Source organism: Eptatretus burgeri, chromosome 13 (assembly GCF_056783735.1).
Source record: "Eptatretus burgeri isolate ZD-2024b chromosome 13, Ebu_testis_v1, whole genome shotgun sequence".
NCBI lineage: Eukaryota > Metazoa > Chordata > Myxini > Myxiniformes > Myxinidae > Eptatretus > Eptatretus burgeri.
The window spans coordinates 14,514,973-14,534,772 of NC_140973.1; the positions used below are offsets into that span (position 1 = coordinate 14,514,973).

A 19,800-nucleotide genomic window follows, 5' to 3' on the forward strand; every position below is an offset into this window, starting at 1 on the left:
GATCAGGCATTGCGTGGCAGAAGTATGTGCTCTACCGAGTGCTCTTCTAGTTTATGTAATGCAGTGGTGTTGCCAGATTTCCAAGCAGATGGAAGATGGCCAAGCGCAAATGACAGGGTGAAAAGGGCAGAGAGAGAAGATGTGCCTGATCGCGATTAGTCCTGAATTCATTTTTTTCTTCATCGCGAAGGCAGCAGAGTAGGTTTTTAGGACATGGGAGCTGATGCCGTCTGAGTCAGAGTCGAGGGTTGAAAGAACCTTCTCTACCTTCTCAAATGCAAAAGACACAGAGCCCAGGAGCATTTGGGTACGACTGGGAAGGATGGTTTCCGCGAGTGAGGGGTTGGGGACACAAGATTTGGAAGCAAACACAGAATTGAGGCATTCGGCCTTCTCACGAGCAGAGTTTGCTGTGGTGCCATTTGAAGTGAGGGAAAGGATGGAAGGGGAGCATACACCAGAGACAGATCTGACAAGGCACCACCAGGTTTTAGAGGAGGGAGTCAAGTTTGAATGTTCATTTTTGACGTTGGACAGATATTGTTTTCTGGCTATCCTGAGAGTGGACACACACTTGTGGCAGACTTTTTGAAATACAAAGATTGCCTTCGGTAAGATTTACCTTCCAAGAAGAGAAGGCAAGGTGTTTCAGAGCAACTGCCTCACCACAGGATTAATTTTACCATGGGTGAGAAGAAGGGTAGGATAATTGAAGACGAGATGGGATGAATCTGTGCATGAGAGAGAACAGGTTTCTGTGGAAGAATTCGCAGGCTGAGTAACCATGGGAGACCAGTCCTGAAGAGAGATGGCCGTTTGTAGTCTCTGCCAATCTGCTCGAGTGAAATGTCAGACAGAAATGTGCTGCATACAAAAGACATTCAAGTTTGAGCCATCAATGCATGCGCCATCCATGGGAAGGACGTTAAGCTCAGTGTCCCATCTGTTAACATTGGCTGACGGATTTTAAAGATCACTCAGTCTCTTTTGCAAAGAGTAGATGAGTTATTGCCAGCACCCAAAGCAAGTTCCAAATTACTGCTCAAACCTACATGCGGCACTGCGACAACAGCACACCCACGTCCCCTCACAATGATGCAAACCAGCAGCTACGTGCTGCACAGAAACTGACGAAGATTTATCAAAAATAATTTTTCATTAATAGTTTGTTCGTTGTGTTGTTGCAACCTCATCGACTGTGGACAAAACGTGTTTATTTCAAGCAGCGTAAGTTGTACAAAAGTGTACAAGTCATGGGAAAAATAAAAATTTAAACATTGTAGAGTATGTGGCAGTGTCGGTGTCAAACACACGTGTCATTTAAGATGCAACGAAAGGGCAATCTTCGCACACGTCAACCAATCACCTTCCACCGAATCCCATTCGTGCAGAAAATGCGATTTCGAGATATAGTACGAATGTGTCTGCAGTCCTTTAAACCATTCTGAGTTAAACAATCGGAGAATCATTTCACTATTGTTCACTGCTTGTGTACAACACTAACATAGAAAGCAAGGTTATTAATCAAAGAAGAAGAAGAAAAAAAAGTACCGCATTCACCTGTGGATAGAAACCTGGAGCAAACGGTGTGGTCGCTGTAGTAAGCTGCAAGCGGTCGCTTAAGGTGAGGCCGAGTAAAAGCTGAACTCGGCAACAACGCCGTCGTGGCAAGACGATCGATGGTGACGCTTCAATTTCACCCTTAAAGGAAATCAAAAATCTAGAATGGAACAGGGAGAGTTTGATACACAGATGCGAGATGGACGTTGATCCACGCACATACGTGCAACTTCGACCAATGAGACTTCGGTCTGACGTAACAGAGACGGGGTTCACGTGCTGAGGCACGGTGAAGGTCCAAGTAAAGAATCCTGGGATTGCGTCTGTTCCCCAATTATTGTTCAGTAGATAATTCCACAAAACGTCAAAAATCTGACACAATAGTTTCGGAATGATGCCCCAAAGGAGTTTTCGTGGGGTGTTTTTCCCCCCCCCCAAATCACAGGATGCATCTCAGTAAATATCATCACAAATACTTGTAGAAATTCTAGTGTATTACAAAATGGCATTTGCAGTCATAGCAATGCTGAACAAAAATATTGCAAAAATATTTGCCGTTCGATTCCACCGCAACAAGCTCAGTGGGCCCTGTAGATATTCCTCCGATGCAAAGTCAGATTATTCATGGCAAGCCAACCAATCTGGCTCTTCTTTCAAAGACAATATTCTACTCAAACAGTTGGCCCAGCCAAGGAAGAGTGGTGGAAATAGATACCTGGCAAAAAAAAAAAAAAAATCTATGTATATATATTGCTTAATACTTAGACAAACGAAGCAGCTGGCCAGGCTTGACAGACAAATTATTTTATTTTATTTTTAACAACAGCCAACCGATCCCTGCTTTGAAATAAGACCGAACACAGCACTACCGTACACATAAAAGTGTGTGTGTGTGTATCAGTTAAAGAGAGCAAGTTTTCAGGAGAAGGTAACCATGAGATTATGCTTGGATCCCAGTACTGCGAGTCGCCTATCGGACAAGTTGGTAAGAAAGCCAATACATGAAGAGCGGTTGGACACAGGCTACGGCCGCCGTCAAGTACATGCGCAGCTGGTTTTTACCAGAGTGCACCATGCAGCCTTCAGCAGCCACATCTGCCAGGATCTTCAAACGCAGCGTACGAATCTAGGGGAATACACACACACACACACGTTTCAAAGGCCACACATTTGCTGGTCCATTGGGTACTACTACTACTATTACTACTACTACTAGCCTGATTTTTCTTTTATTTCAATAAGCTTAATTGGCAAACATCTCGGAACACAGGCGATGGATCAGCAGGTTCACTGACCGCTCTGATATTTTCATTTGTATATATCACTGGAAACTTTTTGACACCGTGATTGGTCGATTATGCCTGGTGGTGGCTTAATGGTTAGGGTGGTGAGCTTGGGATCCCAAGATCCTGAGTTCAAATCCCACTCATCTGTTAAATGAATACCAGGTCGGGCTGACTCTGCCTGTCATCCTTCTGAGGTCGGCAAAATGAATGCCAGCTTGCTGGTATCCTGTCGGAGTGGCGACCCGTCCAGGATTGTGTCCAATAGCCAAGGAGACTACTTGGGCAGCACCAACGCTCTGCACAGAGTATGGTCCTGATGGATGGATGGGATTGATCGATTCAAGTCTACCATCAACTCACTATTGAATGAGTCTTGATTTCCATCATCAAAAGCATTGATAAAAACAACCTCCCCAACCCAAATGCATTCAGTTTTTCCCCCCAAACTCAAACACTGAGGCAGGTAGGGTATTGTTTATGAAAGGTAGACACCTGCTAGGCACCTGTAGCAGCAGTGGTCTGCTATATTTATTTGCCAATCCACAGGTGTTCCAATTTTGAGCTTGTACTTCCATCCTGTGCAAATCCGCCGAGAGGGCACAGGGCTAATACAGCCTCAGAGCCTCCGAGTTGTTGAGTCTGGTTTCAATTCTCAACCGACTCTAAACTGTCAGATTGGTGCTTCGCTCGTACGGCATTGCATCATAAAGGGTGCCGTTCCTCGGGTGGATATAATGCTGGGTGTCCCGTCTACTAGTATTATATGGTGGATGTTAAAGATCTCATGGTGTCTTTCATGAAGAATAGGTGAGCTCGGAGTGGCACCCTTAAACAAATGACAAATTTCTGCAAAATCAGCCTGAAGGGTCATTCCGTGCCAACTCACCTAAATTTCAAAAACCTCCCCAGGTCACCTCCTCAGATTTTGCTGGAAAAATTATTAAATGTAGATCTATATGGCTCTACCCACCATGCAAAAGATTAGCTTTCAATTCCTCATAGTTTAAAAAATATCTATCTCTAGAGACCTTTGAAATTTTGCCCAAAAAAAATGCAAAATGTGAAAAACACATTTTTTTTCAACTTCAGGGGCTTATAATTTTATAATGGACTCCTCTAGAAAGTTAATATTGCAAATATTTACTAATTGGCATCCAAATTTTTCAATTATGGCATCAGATAGCCTCTGGGATGCATATTTCTCACTCTATAGGAAACTAAAAATTGCTTTTGGGCCAAAATGAGCTAAAATAAGGTGAAACTATAGTAGCCCTCCTGAAAATATGGAACAACTTAGAATTTTTTCCTCATAGCAGTGATTATAGGGTCATTATCTATCCATAGATACATTTTTGTTGGGATAATACAGTTAGGTGATGAATTATAAAGGTTTTACCATAGCCCTTGCCTCCGAGGGCTCTAAAATGGACAAATTTTGTCCCCTGGTTTGACCAGGTGGTTCGGGGTTTAGGATCTTAATTTTTTTTCTAAAGATTGCCTCATATAAGATGTGTCTACTGACCGAATAATTTTATCTAATGCCCATGGCTTCATCTATATATATATATATATATATATGTATATATATATATATATATATATATATATATATATATATATATATATATATATATATATATATATATATATATATATATATATATATATATATATATATATGTATATATATATATATAAAGTTGAAAGTGTGTGTGTGTTTCTCTGTGACCTATGCACGCGAAAAGTACTGGACTGATCCTCACCAAACTGCACATGCTGACAGAACATGTACCCGGGAGTGTCCTGATGTAAAATAATTGTACCTCCGACTTCCGGTTTCTGAATTATGACATCATCACCTGATTTCGTAACGTTAATTTTTCAAGTTCAGCCGATTGACATGGGGCCAACGCCATATACAATATATCTAACATATTGTTACGGCTGTGGAAATTCGCATTACACCATAAAGGGCCCTCAGGTAAGATATCTCTGCAAGTACTTGTGTAGTTAGCCCAAACCTATTGTATAGAGGGAATTTATGTGATTCATCCGGGCTGCGACGCTTTGAGTTAGCCATTTTTTCTTTTCTGTCGTTATTTTGAACCAACCACGTCTCAACCGCCATCACTCAACAACCACCTTAACCACCACGCCAGCTATCATCACCAACTTCAACCACGCTCCAACCCGCAGACAACAACCACAACGCCAACCCTCCACCACCTTCGCCTTTACCTTCATCATTTACGAATTCATCCCACATAATCGCTTCCACGGCCATTCCAGCACCACCTGTGAACACTGAACGTCGGGCTGTCTCGGGCCGGTTCGGCAATTGGTGCCGAACGCACCGAGCCACGAGCGCGAATGGCAGCCTTTCCGAGGGGAAAATTCGGATCAGAAACGCTTCACGCCCACTTCTCCTCCGTCCAATTGGCGAGCGCGGAGCGGCTTGGCCCCGCCTTCAAGCGTGTGTATGTGAAGTCCGTATATGCAAATTTTAGGATCAGGAGAGGTTCACGCCCATTTTTGCCCGACCAATGGCTCACCAGGGGGGGCGGCGTGGCCCCGCCTCCAATCGCGTTCTGATCCTAAAATTTGCATATTGGCTGCTCCTGCCGCCTATAAAAAGGCGAGCGCAAGGCGAATCGAGAGAGTTGGGTTTTGGAGTTGCTTGGCGAGTGTCGTCGAGAGGTTGCTCTTGGGGACAAGGAGCGTTGTGTTGGCGGAGTTGAGTACGCGCGGTGGAACTGCAAGCAAGGGAGCTCGGGTCTGAGGAAAGAAGGACGGCGGTCGGCGACGAGGTTGCGGTGTGGGGGATCGCTCGTCTCATCGCGCGACCAAAGCCAGCCAGCCACTCCCCTCCCCCAGGGCATCAACAATTCCCCCTTTCCCCCGCGCTGAGATAGTGCAAAAGGGGGCCCCGTTCCCACCCCACCCCAAACGTGGTGCCAACGAAACCCACCAAGGGGCACGGAGTCGGGGCACAGCGGCGCAGCCACATTTGCGGCTTGCCAGCCAACGCGTCACGAGGACGCGGGTAAGACCTCCCCGGTCTCGCGGACCTGGCTGCTCCTCCAGGTCACGCGCACATTTGGCCTACAGGCCTGTCTGCCTCCTTGTCTGTGAGGGTGGCTTCTTTCCTTCGCTTTTGTGTAAATGTGTGTTGGTGCGTCTGTGAAGTAAAACTGTATAAGTGTTGCCGTGTGTGCGCGTAGTCGGTTTTAACTCTTACATTTGCTTTATGTGCATTTTGATTGTGTATGGCTGTATATACGTGCTTTCCATGTGTCACATAATAAAGTCCTTGCTTGTTGAACTGTTCCCGCTCTGCTTCGTCTCTTTTCCTCTTTATTGACCCTCCATCTCGCATCACGTAAGGGGTTCGTAGTGGGTACAACATCCCGGTAATTAATCGGAACCATCAAGGCCGACGATAACACCGCTCTGTTATCACTGTAGCACGGAACGGACCGCTTAAGCAGTTCGTGTCCGGAGTCGGCCTGTGGCATGGTACGATCGCCCGGTCGACCATTCGCGCAGGTACTTAGGTAGATCGAATTTGGCGAGCAACCCTATCCTGCGCGGGTGGGCAATTGGCACGATCGTGGTGAGGTTAAAACCCCACCCGTGACTAGCTCCCGGCGTTGTTCCGAGATGGTCATGACAGAATTGTCCGTCCGGTGGGCGACGTGCCGCGATTCGAGTTACGTGGCCGTCCGCACGCCGGCGGGTGCGAATTCGCAACAATACGATTTTTCGTTTTTGTTTGTCTGTTTGTTTGTTTGTCTGCACGCGCTAATCTCCTGAAAGGTGAAAGATAGGAGCTAACCACTGAAGCAAAAAATGTTGGGAAGGGCCCCGGGAAGGTTATAGGCTCTGTGGCAAGGCCCTTCGGCCGGGGGGGGAGAGTGGGGGGGGAAAGGGGTGTGTTTCCCCCTCACCAACCCCCTTAGCTTATGACTGCCATGGCCCAATAGGGAACTGTTACTGTGCTCGCGTCATACATATGTATAGAAGATTAAATTCATTCAAAAAGAACCCGGGCAGTGCCAGGTGCATTCACCTCGTATTAAAATAAATTTTTATTTACATGCACGTTTTTTTATAATTATCCACTTTTTTCATATTCATGAGCTTATAAATCTGAAACTGAACACTCTAGCAAAGTGATACTGCAGATATTTATAAACTGGCATATGAAATTTAAGGATCTGTTTTCAGAATGCCTGATAAATGCATATGTTTCTATCTGTAGGAAGTTGAAAATTCCACTTTGACCAAAAATGGTGAATATGCAGGGGGCATAAACTGAGGTTATGTAACAACTTAGATTATTCTTCTCATAAATTAATAATTATAAGTACATTTTTTTATTCAAAAAATTAATTCTTGTAATGATAATCCAAACATATGCTTGGGTTTTAATTTTTAAAACATGTCCTACAGTTCTCTATTTTAAGTCATTAGTTATGACATACACCACTAGATAGAGTAATGGGATGGGATTGGAGGAACTGTGAAGCACCTTGTTGCAAGGGCAAGTTTTCAGGCCACTCTACAGAATCAGATTCTGACAGCTGAAGAGATCTTCCAGTGGGAAGAGAAGAATATAGAAGGGATCAAATTCTTCTTTGTGACATCACAAGAAATCCAACAAAATGCAATGGAGTATGATCTTGAGAAGTGCTTCAGAGCAGCAACAACCATTGCTGGTACACGGTCACACCATGGTTTCCTGCCAATCTCCTCAACACGTCTGGAGATGAGAAGGGTTTCTTCTGATGCTGTATCAACAGTATGCACAGGACCAGAAACCACACAAGCTCATCTGTCCCAGTTATGAGTCCCAACCCTAACTGACCTGGATGTATAATACCAGGCTGGGAAATATATTGCTTGTGTTTATGACAGAAAATGGTACATTGGGAACATTGTCACAAGAAATGATGATGAAAATGATGTGTTTGTGAACTTCATGAAGCAAGGAAGGGGTAACACATTGTCATGGTCTCCAGAAAAAAAAAAAGACCAATGCTGGGTGCCATTACTCGACATTCTTTGTGTGGTTGAGGCCCCTGACATAAAATCTGGTGGGCATCAGTACCAACTGTCACAGCATGACTTTAAGCATGTTCAAGACCTGTTTACTAAAATGTAAAATTCTGTGCCTCTAAGTGCTAGATAATCATGAAAGATGAAAGGTCATTAAAGAGTTTTCTAAGGTATAAAAATTACTAATATTCATTGTCTCTGTATATCTGTAAATAAAAAAGCTGCCACTCAACTAATCAAATTTGTTCTAATTTATAATTTGCAATCACTAACGAAAGTAATCATTAGCATGTATTTATGAATAAATAACATCCTTATCACTAATGTCTAATAAGAAGCATAATTTAACCTCATGCGCACCCCTGCAAGTTCACCTTGTTTTGTACCAAGTGGGCCAAATTGCCATATTTGGCTTCCTAAAACTAGAAGTATGTGCTTTCTCGAGACATTCTGATGCCACAATCTGAAATTTTGTATACCAGTTTATAAAATTCTGCAGTAACTCTTTCCTGGATCCATTTAAGATTTATAAACTTCCGAATATGAAAAAAGTGAATAACTATTTTTAAAAACGTGCATGTAAATAAAAAATTATTTTAATATGAAGCCATGGGCGTTAGATAAAATTATTCGGTCAGTAGACACATCTTATATGAGGCAATCTTTAGAAAAAAAAAATTAAGATCCCAAACCCCTAGCCACATGGTCAAAGCAGGGGAAAAATTGGTCCATTTTGGAGCCCTCGGAGGCAAGGGCTTATGTTAAAACTTTTATAATTCATCACATAACTGTATTGTTGTGGATTCTCGCCACCCCGGTGTGCGGGCTAATGCCTGTAGCTAATTGCGGCCACGTGCGCCCACCGAACATAGCAATCCAGTCGCAGCTTTTCGGATCAACGCCAAAACCCAGCTACGGATGTTGTTAACCACATCATAAATCAGCCAACTCTTCTGTCCACGCGCGACAGGGTTGATCGCCGAACTGTCGATTTACCAAATATTCGCGCAGACAGAAATGCCGGGGATTTACACCTCAACGGGACCCGTACGGACACGAGCCACTTTAAGCAGCTCGCTCAGTTTGCAATCGACAAGCCCCGTCGGACCCGATTATCTTATCGGTGTTAAAAACCAGCTATTATTCCGAACGCAATTACGGCAGTTCAATGGAGGAAGGGACGCAACGAGCAGGTGAATATTCAAACAATAAGGACATTTATTTATACACGTATGCAAGCAATGAACGGCAATGAATGGGGGTAGGGGACAAGACGCGAGCAAAAAGACCTACAGCCGATCTATCTATGATTTACATGCACTTATAACAATTCACTACTTAACGGACAAGGCGCCACAGACTTCCATGCAAAAACCCCAGAAAAGAACAGGGAGAACTGGGCCCATAGGCCTTTAATGTTCCTCAGAGCCAGGATGACCGCAAGGCTCTGAGAGGCCGGGCAGGTTACCTGCCACCCTCATGGTGACTCGCTGGGCCCTGGTTCGACAACCCTCGGTGTCTCTGCGTCAACACGGCAGCTGGTGTAACGGCAACTCGGTTGATCCAGGCCTTGCTGTGCGGCCTGGTTGATCGGGCCTGGCCGACGACGCCTCAGAGGAGCGAACGGGCCTTGCTCTTTTAGAGTTGATGCTCTCTTAAGAGCTCGCTCACTCCTCAGATCGCTCGGACCGTCCCGGGGCCCGATCACCTCGGACCGTTATGTCGCTGGCTGGCGACTTCTGTCCGGCTGGCGACCTCTCTCCGGCTGCCTCCAACGATCCACAACTCTGCATGGCACTGCAGGCTTGGCTGTACTCCAGGCTCCAAACTCCGAACTGCAGACTCCAGACTGCCGACTCAACCCAACTCCGTCCCCAACTCAATTCATGTCTCGGAGTTTCAGCCCGGCCTTTTATCGGGTTCGGGGGGTAGTGTTTGGTCTTTCACCTCTGACCCTTCACCCCACGCTGGCTCCGCCCCTTTTGTCATTCTGATCCGATCTTGCCGTCAAACGCGGACAACGCGGACGTGGTAGAAATCACCGGCTTTCGCTCCAATGAGGGAGTCCTCGCGTTTGTCGGTGGAGATACCGTTCGTCTGTGGATGCATTTGCTGGCAGAAAAATGGTGGCGTTTGTGGAGATGAAGGTGAGGAGACGTTGTTCGTTTGTTGGGGAAAAGATGGTGGTGTTTGTGGAGATGATGGCGAGGAGATGTTGGTGGTTGTGGCGAAGGTGGTGAGGAGATGTTGTTTAAAATAACGATAGGAAAGAATAACACCACCTCAAAGGTTCACAGCCCGGCACATGAATAATGCCCGTTAGACATTGGTGGGGAAATCTAATCTGGACACACACTTATCGACATAACTGATCTTCGGGGAACCTGAATGGTGATCTGTGAATTTCCACAACCGTAACAGTATTATCCCAGCAAAATGTATCTATGGAGAGATAATGACCCTATAATCACTGTGTTATGAGGAAAAAATTCTAAGTTGTTCCATATTTTCAGGAAGGCTCCTATAGTTTCACCTTATTTTAGCTCGTTTTGGCCAAAAAGCCATTTTTAGCTTCCTATAGAGTGAGAAATATGCATCCCAGAAGCTATCTGATGCCATAATTGAAAAATTTGGATGCCAATTAGTAAATATTTGCAATCTTCGCTTTCTAGAGGAGTCCATTATAAAACTAGAGGGGGAGCACTCAGTAGAGTGCAAAACCTCCGCCGCCAATACTGCGAGGTTACTCAAGTGAACCTGATATCCTATTCATTCAATTTGACGTCAACAGTGCTCACAGAGTTATAGTTTGCAACTTTCCCTTTTACATACTCAATTCGTTCATCATAACTAGATTCCTTGAGACAAATTGATTTTACGTGGGTATATCCACCTGAAGTTCCAAAATCAGTCGCAATTATAGTTTTGGCATGTTTTTTGTTGGAAATTACTTATAACATGTAGAAATGCAAAAAAATAAAAAATAAAAAAAAATAAAAAATCGAAATTTTGTTGAAAAAAAAGTTGCAAAAATTTTTTTTTTTCTCTAACAATTTTTTTTGGGGGGGGGTTGGAAATCACTTAAAATATGAAGAAATGCAAAAAAAAAAATTCAAATATTTTTTTAAAATGGCCACCATAGCGGCCATATTGGATTTTGGACCAAGTCCAAAATCTAATGGCATGATCCTTGGACCATACCTAACCCCCCCCCCACCAAGTTTCGTCGAAATCCGTCGAGGAGTTTTTTTTCCGTAATACTGTTCACAAACAAACAAACGAACAAACAGAAAGGGGTGAAAACAGTAACCTCCGATCTTTGATGGCAGAGGTTAATTATAAGCCACTGAAGTTGGGGAAAAAAATGCGTTTTTCACATTTGGCATTTTTAGGTCCAAATTTCAAAGGTCTCTAGAGATAGATATTTTTAAACTATGAGGAATCGAAAGTTAATCTTTTGCATGGTGGGTAGAGCCATATAGATCTACATTTAAGAATTTTTCCAGCAAAATGTGAAGAGGTGACCTGGGGAGCCTTAGGTGAGTTGGCACGGAATGACCCCGAATGAATGTCAGGCCTGACCAGCTACTTCGTGACGAATAGACCAATCTACATCCTGCAGCTGACCTACCAACGCGCAATCACCGTATTTTCTCCAAAAGCCCCTCCCCCCCCCTCCCCAAATTGTGTTGAAAAAAGAATCTCCCACCTCCCCACTTCCCTCCAATATATGCCAGGTGCAGTAATTGGGATCAAGCAAAAAAATCATTGCCAAACAGTTTATACCTTCATTATATGTGGATCTATGAGTAAAGGGAGCAGTGTTTGTCCGGCCACATGTTTGTCCATCATGGGTTATTCTAAACGGTTCCTGCCGTTGTTGAATAATAAAAATGGTACTGTTGGAAAGCTAATAATCTATTTATTTGGAACGAAAATTTGTGTACATTTTCTCACAAAAATGCAGAAGGAGAAGGAGGAGGAGGAGGGAGAAGGATAAGGAGAATCTGGATTTGGAACTTTATGTCTATGTCATGTTCCAATGGTAACATTTTTATTACTCAGCAACAGCAGGAACCCTTTCGAATAAAGCATAATGCACATGGAAGAAGCATCATAAACAACAACAACAATAATTATGTGTTATACAAGCAGAGTACCCACCCATACCTAACTCTGGTCAGTCAGGCTTCTTGACTGCCACTGGTAACATCTACAAACATGCCTGGTGTTGGCTTAATGGTTAAGGTGGCGGGCTTTGGACCCCAGGGTCCTGAATTCAAATCCCGCTCAGCTGTTGAATTAATACCAGGTGGGGTTAACTCGCCCTGCCATCCTTCAGAGGTCGACAAAATGAGTGCCAGCATGCTGGTATCCTGTGTCGGATTGGCGACCCGTCCAGGAGTGTGCACAATAGCCAAGGAGACTGTTTAAGCAGCACCAACGCTATGCACAGGGTGTGGTCCCAATCTCCACTGGTGACATGTAACCCAGTGCTACCTGCTGATAACTTCAGCAATTACATTTTGCAATTTCAAACATTCACGAATGTTAATGACATCATACTACATTACGCAATGTGTGCCTGTGTGTCTGGTTTTTTTTGACCTCGATACACTCGGTCATTATTGATCCAATCTCAACCAAACTTGACAGGAGGACTAAGGGTCACACGATGGAGGTTGTGGCAACTAATTCCCCCCTACCCTCCACCCCAAGGGTGTTTTCCACCTTGGGCGAAATCCGTGTTCAGGTGTAAACTTATATCCATGTTACGACAACTAATCGTGGCATTTTTCAAAGGCCGCTTCTACTAAAAAAAAGTAAAAACAACACTCATGATAATAGCATACTATGAATGTTATTACGAAACAATATTAATACGATAATATCCCCTCTCCTGAAGGGGTTTTTCGCCATGTTAATCTATCTATAATTCCAGCAATGTGTGTGTGTTTGTCTGTCTGTGTCTGTCTGTCTGCGACCGCCGGTCCGATCTGATTGAAACTTGCCAGGAATATTGCCGGGGCCCCACAGATGTGCCTTTTCGAGGTTTGATATCAATCGGATAAGCGGTTCCCAAGTTACGGCCATTTATCTGTCGACCAATGACAAGACACGGTGCTATGACATCATGAATGACGTCACAATTAATGTTTATTTATTATTTTTATTTAGTTTGCACGATTGACGGTCCGATCTGATTGAAACTTGCCAGGAATATTGCTGGGGACTCGCGAATGTGCCTTTGAGGTTTGATATTAATCAGACGAGCAGTTCCAAAGTTACGGCCATTTATCTGTCGACCAATATCTGCGAGAGAGGGGGACGGGAGAGGGGGGATGAAAGTGGGGGCGAGAGAGGAGGGGGAGAGAGCAAGGGCGAGACTAGGGGGATAGAGGGGGGCGAGAGAGGGGGAGAGAGGGGCGAGAGAGGAGGGGGAGAGAGGAAGGGCGGGACTAGGGGGGATAGAGGGGGGCAAGAGAGGGGGGACAGGAGAGAGGGGATGAGAGTGGGGGCGAGAGAGGAAGAGCGAGACTAGGGGGTTTAGAGGGGGCGAGAGAGTGGGGGCGAGAGAGAGAGGGGGCGAGAGAGGGGCGAGAGAGGGGGGCGAGAGAGGGGATGAGAGTGGGGGCGAGAGAGGAGGGGGAGAGAGGAAGGGCTAGACTAGGGGGGATAGAGGGGGGCAAGAGAGGGGGCGAGAGAGGAGGTGGGAGAGGGGAGGGGGAATAGAGGAGGGGTGAGACTAGGGGAGAGAGAGAGAGAGAGAGAGAGAGAGAGAGAGACGGGGAGAGAGAGGGGCGAGAGAGAGGGGCGAGAGAGAGGGCGAGAGAGAGGGAGAGAGAGAGAGAGGGGGCGAGAGAGAGAGAGGGGGGCGAGAGAGAGAGAGGGGGGCGAGAGAGAGAGAGGGGGCGAGAGAGAGAGAGGGGGCGAGAGAGAGAGAGGGGGCGAGAGAGAGAGAGAGGGGCGAGAGAGAGAGAGGGGCGAGAGAGAGAGAGAGGGGCGAGAGAGAGAGAGGGGGCGAGAGAGAGAGAGGGGGCGAGAGAGAGAGAGGGGGGCGAGAGAGAGAGAGGGGGCGAGAGAGAGAGGGGGCGAGAGAGAGAGGGGGCGAGAGAGAGAGGGGGGACAGAGAGAGGGGGACAGAGAGAGGGGGACAGAGAGAGGGGGACAGAGAGAGGGGGACAGAGAGAGGGGGGACAGAGAGAGGGGGACAGAGAGAGGGGGACAGAGAGAGGGGGACAGAGAGAGGGGGACAGAGAGAGGGGGGACAGAGAGAGGGGGACAGAGAGAGGGGGGACAGAGAGAGGGGGGACAGAGAGAGGGGGGACAGAGAGAGGGGGACAGAGAGAGGGGGACAGAGAGAGGGGGACAGAGAGAGGGGGACAGAGAGAGGGGGGACAGAGAGAGGGGGACAGAGAGAGGGGGACAGAGAGAGGGGGACAGAGAGAGGGGGACAGAGAGAGGGGGACAGAGAGAGAGGGGGACAGAGAGAGGGGGGACAGAGAGAGGGGGACAGAGAGAGGGGGACAGAGAGAGGGGGGACAGAGAGAGGGGGACAGAGAGAGGGGGACAGAGAGAGGGGGACAGAGAGAGGGGGGACAGAGAGAGGGGGGACAGAGAGAGGGGGACAGAGAGAGGGGGACAGAGAGAGGGGGGACAGAGAGAGGGGGGACAGAGAGAGGGGGACAGAGAGAGGGGGGACAGAGAGAGGGGGACAGAGAGAGGGGGGACAGAGAGAGGGGGGACAGAGAGAGGGGGGACAGAGAGAGGGGGACAGAGAGAGGGGGACAGAGAGAGGGGGACAGAGAGAGGGGGGACAGAGAGAGGGGGACAGAGAGAGGGGGACAGAGAGAGGGGGACAGAGAGAGGGGGACAGAGAGAGGGGGACGGAGAGGGGGAGGGAGAGGGGGAGAGAGAGGGGGAGAGAGAGGGGGAGAGAGAGGGGGAGAGAGAGGGGGAGAGAGAGGGGAGAGAGAGGGGAGAGAGAGGGGGAGAGAGAGGGGGAGAGAGAGGGGAGAGAGAGGGGGAGAGAGATGGGGGAGAGAGATGGGGGAGAGAGATGGGGGAGAGAGATGGGGGAGAGAGATGGGGGAGAGAGATGGGGGAGAGAGATGGGGGAGAGAGATGGGGGAGAGAGATGGGGGAGAGAGATAACTTTTCCCAGCCGAACCCAGGAGGAGGAGGAGGAGGAGGGAATGATTATGGCTGTTGTTTCCATCTGATGCATAACTGTTGGAATCAGTGTTGTCATGTGATGCAGAACTGTTGGGGAATTCTCGTTGCCGTTACCTGTGCTCCAGGTGTGCAGCAAATGTGAAAGAAACCCTTGCAAGAACTCTCATCTCCCCCTCCGGTCACATGTTTTTGGTCCAAACATTTTTGGGTCATATTAGTCCAGGAGCAAAAGGCAGATATTTTAGTGAAGCTGGTTTTGCTATAAAGTTTTTTCTATGCCGTTTCTTGCAGCCTAGGGGTAGCTCTTCATGATTCAGGGGGGTGACCGTTCGTAACCATTGGGCAATTTGCAATATTAACCCTTTTATGCCGGTTTCACCCAAATGCGCCCCAAAGTACTATTTTTTTGCGATAACTTCTAAATAGCTGTGACCAAAAGTCATCACATTTATTTTTCATCATTATTATTCACAAGGCAAGTATTTTACAGCTGATTTGGACACAATTTGCCAAAAGTTGATGATTATTAACCCTTTCCTGGCATTCCTAGGGGATCATATATACCCCAAACGTAGGCCTACATTTCCTGCTTTGATCTGTTTATCACCCATGCATATAAAGATGAAGTATTGGCTGAGAGACTTCATTAGTTAGTTAAACTGACAATAGGTGGCACCATTGCATTGTTTCAGATATTAGAAGCACATGGCTGGGCACCACTCCCACTCTGCTGTGCAGGTTTGTCATGCAATAGGCTACCTGACTTCTAGTTGTCAAGCTTTATATGAAGTAGTTAGTAAAATAGAATCTCCAGATTAAAATACGAGACAAATTCAGATTGTATCAATTTAGTTTTTACAATGACAGTTATCAAAATGGGCATGACAGTTGTTGTTGGGTGCTACCCTCTTTTAGCAGGGAACCGTACTAATAAATGTGAACCTTTGTACGGTACTAGTATTCAGGCACAGTTATAAAATGCATTCTCCCAGGTTAGAATCTAATTTTGACTTATTTATTTTCAGGGTTGACATTTTATGGAGTCCGATCAGGAAAGATGTTTCTTCCAGTTGAAGTTTCGCTGTGAAACGAAGAAAGACCCATTAATCACCGCAACCGCTGTTCGAATAAGTAATATCATACAATGTAGCAAGATCTATGGTGATGGGAAGCATTTTGACGTTCAGGAAGCATTGAACCAGAATAGTGAACTTACTATAAAATGCCATAAAACCTGTGTCTACATATACAAGCAGTAGACAAACAGATCGTTACAAACGGCAGAATGACAGAGAAGCAGACTCTGCAATACCTCGGAAAGTCACAAGACAGTCCCTGTCAAAACCTGGTGGTGAAACGTTCAACTTCACAGAGCACCGTCTATTCTATGGGGATCATTGTGACATTGAAAAGGACAAAAGGCACCCATCTAGGTGGAGAGCAGCATATTTATGTTGAGAAATTGACACCAAACAGTCTTTACTGGAGATATGTGAAAAGAGAAATGATGCTGCTGCAGCGAGTGTTCGACATCGTGTTGAAGGGGCAGTCAGTGATCTGCATGCGGTAGATGTCCGTTACCACGATGACTGTCGGCAGAGGTTTGTCTCATTTCGTGCATTACCTGGTGAATGTGAAACGAAAGGTGCACAGGCAGATGATGACCTTCCCTTTGAGTCTCTTGTTCTGACGCTTACGAAGGACAGGTCGAGAATGTGGAACTCAGTGGAACTGTTCACAGCCTATGTAGACAGTGGTGGTGACAAACTTTCCCATAGGACACTTGTGCAAAGACTTCAGGACATGTTTGGGGATGATCTGCTCGTGTTATCATCACCAGGCATAGCAAACATAGTTGCATTTCGGAGCTTTGCTTCAGAGACACTCCGTCTTCTAAATGACGAAGAAGATGAAATGGAAATGGTTGCTACAAAAGCTAGTAAGCTTATCAGAAATGAAGTGAAAGACATACACGTTGACAGAGATCATTATGACGTTACTGTTAGTAAAGCTCTTGTCAAAGAGTCTGTCAGCAATTTTTTGCTCCTGTAATTACCCAAACTCTCCCCAAAACTAGACAACACTCTGCCTGCATTGCTCATTGGGTCTATAGTCACAAGTGTTGTCAAAGGTCACCCGACAAGTTTACAGGTAGATCTCACAGTGAAAATGGGTGAATCTAAAAAGCCAGTAAATAGCACGCATGCTATGGTATGAAAAAAGCCAAAGACATGTCCGAGACAAGGTTGCTTGTCTGGGGTAAAAAGAATGGGAAGGGTCACACATCATCAACCAAACTGTGCACCCTGCCACCGACAAAGGAGGCTTTCACAGAAAATGTCAAGAGGGCTCACTATCAGGCAATCTTATGGCGAATGCTTGAAACAAGCAATCCACCGGCACTGGACCCTGAGGAATATGGATGGATGAGAGATGTCAAGAACAAGTCGCTGTCACCAATTACAGTCCCAGATGATGTGAAGCTGGCCCCAGAATATGTTCTTGAAATGATCTGGTGTGGTTGCAAAAGTGAAAGTCCCTGTAATTCGAGAAGGTGTGGTTGTCAAGTCAGAGGTCTGCCTTGCACAATTTTCTGTGCCTGTTATGCAGTTGGCTGCTCACGTGTGCAGTAGCAAAGTTTGAGATTGGGGAAGCAACTAGTAGTTGCAGATTATTTGTTTGTTTCACGAATTTAATTGACCTGACGGAAGGTCAAACTAAACACATCGAGTGTCTAACCCAGTCTATTTTGCATCAATGTCAGCAGGTCAGAAAGCAAGAGATGACATTAAAATCCCATGCCATAATTTTGGAGTGGTTTTTGTGCAATAATGCATCAAAGACCCCTGTTGTCTATAGATGTTCAAATGCTTTGTGCTGGGTAAAATCAGTCAGGAAAGGGTTAATATTGAGTATTAAGTCATTATTCTATCTTTTAAGTTGTTTTTGGTTGCCTTATTTGTGACTAAAGTTAGGATGAGGTGGTTATTGTGCAATCATATGTTGTCTGTGTTCAAATTTTATGTCCTCGGTTAAAATATCCCGGAAAGGGTTAATACTGAGTAAGTCACAATTGTTTAATATCTTAAGTTGTTTTTGGTTACATAATTTGTGAATAAACATCGACACAAGCAAATGTGATGACGTTGGTTGGGTGCATTGCAATAAATAATGAAAAAAACTGATTTTTTTCATGATTTATGCGTTTACCGGCACAAAAGGGTTAATATAGCAAATTGCCCAAGGCTTGCAAACGGTCACACCCCTGAATCATGAAGAGCTACCCCAAGGCTATAAGAAACAGCAAAGAAAAAAAACTTTATCCGGCAAAACCAGGTTCACCCCCACTACTCCCGGACTATATCAACATTTCATGGAACGAAGAAATTTTGCAAACATCTTTTTAAGAATTGTATAAAATACATTTGGCTAACCATACCAAGAACCAGATGAGTGCGAAGGAACACCAGGCCAGCATCCCGTAGTATGCCCTCGAGCCAAACAGCAACCCGGTTGTGATACTCAATATCATGCTGCGGCACAACATGGACAGTCACGTCAAGCTGGAACGCATGGAATATGACAACGGTAATGTGCCCAAGTATACTGTGGCAACTCACCCGACATACTTGTATCCTGCATAGGCTACCAAGTCGAAGGTTGTGAGGTCTGTACGGACGGTGACAATGTACAGGCTAAGGAGAACGGCCAGAGTCTCAATGACGAGCCAGATAAGTGCAGAGCTTGCCTGGATGCCCAACACCTCTGGAGAAAACCTGACACGTGCCCAAGGAAGGGACGACGCAGATCACAAACGCATCAGCTTAGTTCCATGTCAACGGCCAATATCGTTACATATCCAGCAGCACGTCATGTTGCCATGGAGTTCTTGCCAAATTTGTGCCTTTCGGCAATAATTCCGAACTTTAAGATTAATAAAACCTCATTGAAAACACCTACAGAAAACAATACCCGAAGCAGGTATTTCAAACAAATTTGAAAATAAAAAGTTGTGGTTAAACTATACCTGTTTTGCATTCCAAGGGCGATTCCACTCAGCAGGATGTAAGTTATGAATGCCATGCCTGCAAAGATGGCCAAAGGCAAGCTTGGGTCGGTACAGGAATCGTGGTGCATATACAGCACCCATAAAGCACCAAACAACACACACAGGTTGTTTTGAATGAGGCAAGGATTTGAAAGCTCCGCTTGTTTGGATTTTTGATTTGAAAGATCAGATTGTTTGGTCAAAACAGAACTTCTTTTGTTGTTGTTTTTTTTAACTCAAAATTTAATATTGCGTCATTCTTGGTGAAACCTTTTGCCATCATTCAACTTTGCTTTAGGATGGGAAACGCGAGGATTTGCGATGGCGCACCATCGACTTCGCCCTGGTTGAATTTGGCTTCCCTTCACTTTCACCACATCTGCCGTATAGGCAATCGGTTCACATAATCAACCTGAGAATGTAAACAACCCAATGTTTAACAGCTCCGACCCAAACGGAGAAATTGAAGTTCAAGAAAGAAAGTGCCAAACTTGAATCGAGACAGTGGAGAAAGTACTCGCTTGGAGGAAACATGCTACGGTATTCACAGCACAGAACTCACAGGGAATGTAGAGATCAGGTGCATTAACATCAGCCCTTGGAGCCACGGATGTATCCTTCTCGTAACAAATCTCCCAGTCCTGCAGCAGAAACAATACGCAGCTTTTAATA

General features: G+C 45.6%; 1 protein-coding gene across 1 annotated transcript in view; it reads right to left on the reverse strand.

Moving 5' to 3' along the window:
* Window positions 1-1,194: 1,194 nt before the first annotated feature.
* LOC147013888 (protein YIF1B-B-like) overlaps window positions 1,195-19,800 on the reverse strand; it is a 28,334-nt gene continuing 9,728 nt past the window's right edge. Inside the window, exons 4-8 of the mRNA XM_085851214.1 lie at window positions 19,691-19,769; window positions 19,108-19,165; window positions 18,701-18,856; window positions 18,520-18,613; window positions 1,195-2,686 (exon numbers count right to left, since the gene is read on the reverse strand). Of these exons, the coding sequence (XP_085707340.1) occupies window positions 2,531-2,686; window positions 18,520-18,613; window positions 18,701-18,856; window positions 19,108-19,165; window positions 19,691-19,769 (543 nt within the window). The 3' untranslated portion in view covers window positions 1,195-2,530. The remainder of the gene's footprint in view (window positions 2,687-18,519; window positions 18,614-18,700; window positions 18,857-19,107; window positions 19,166-19,690; window positions 19,770-19,800) is intronic.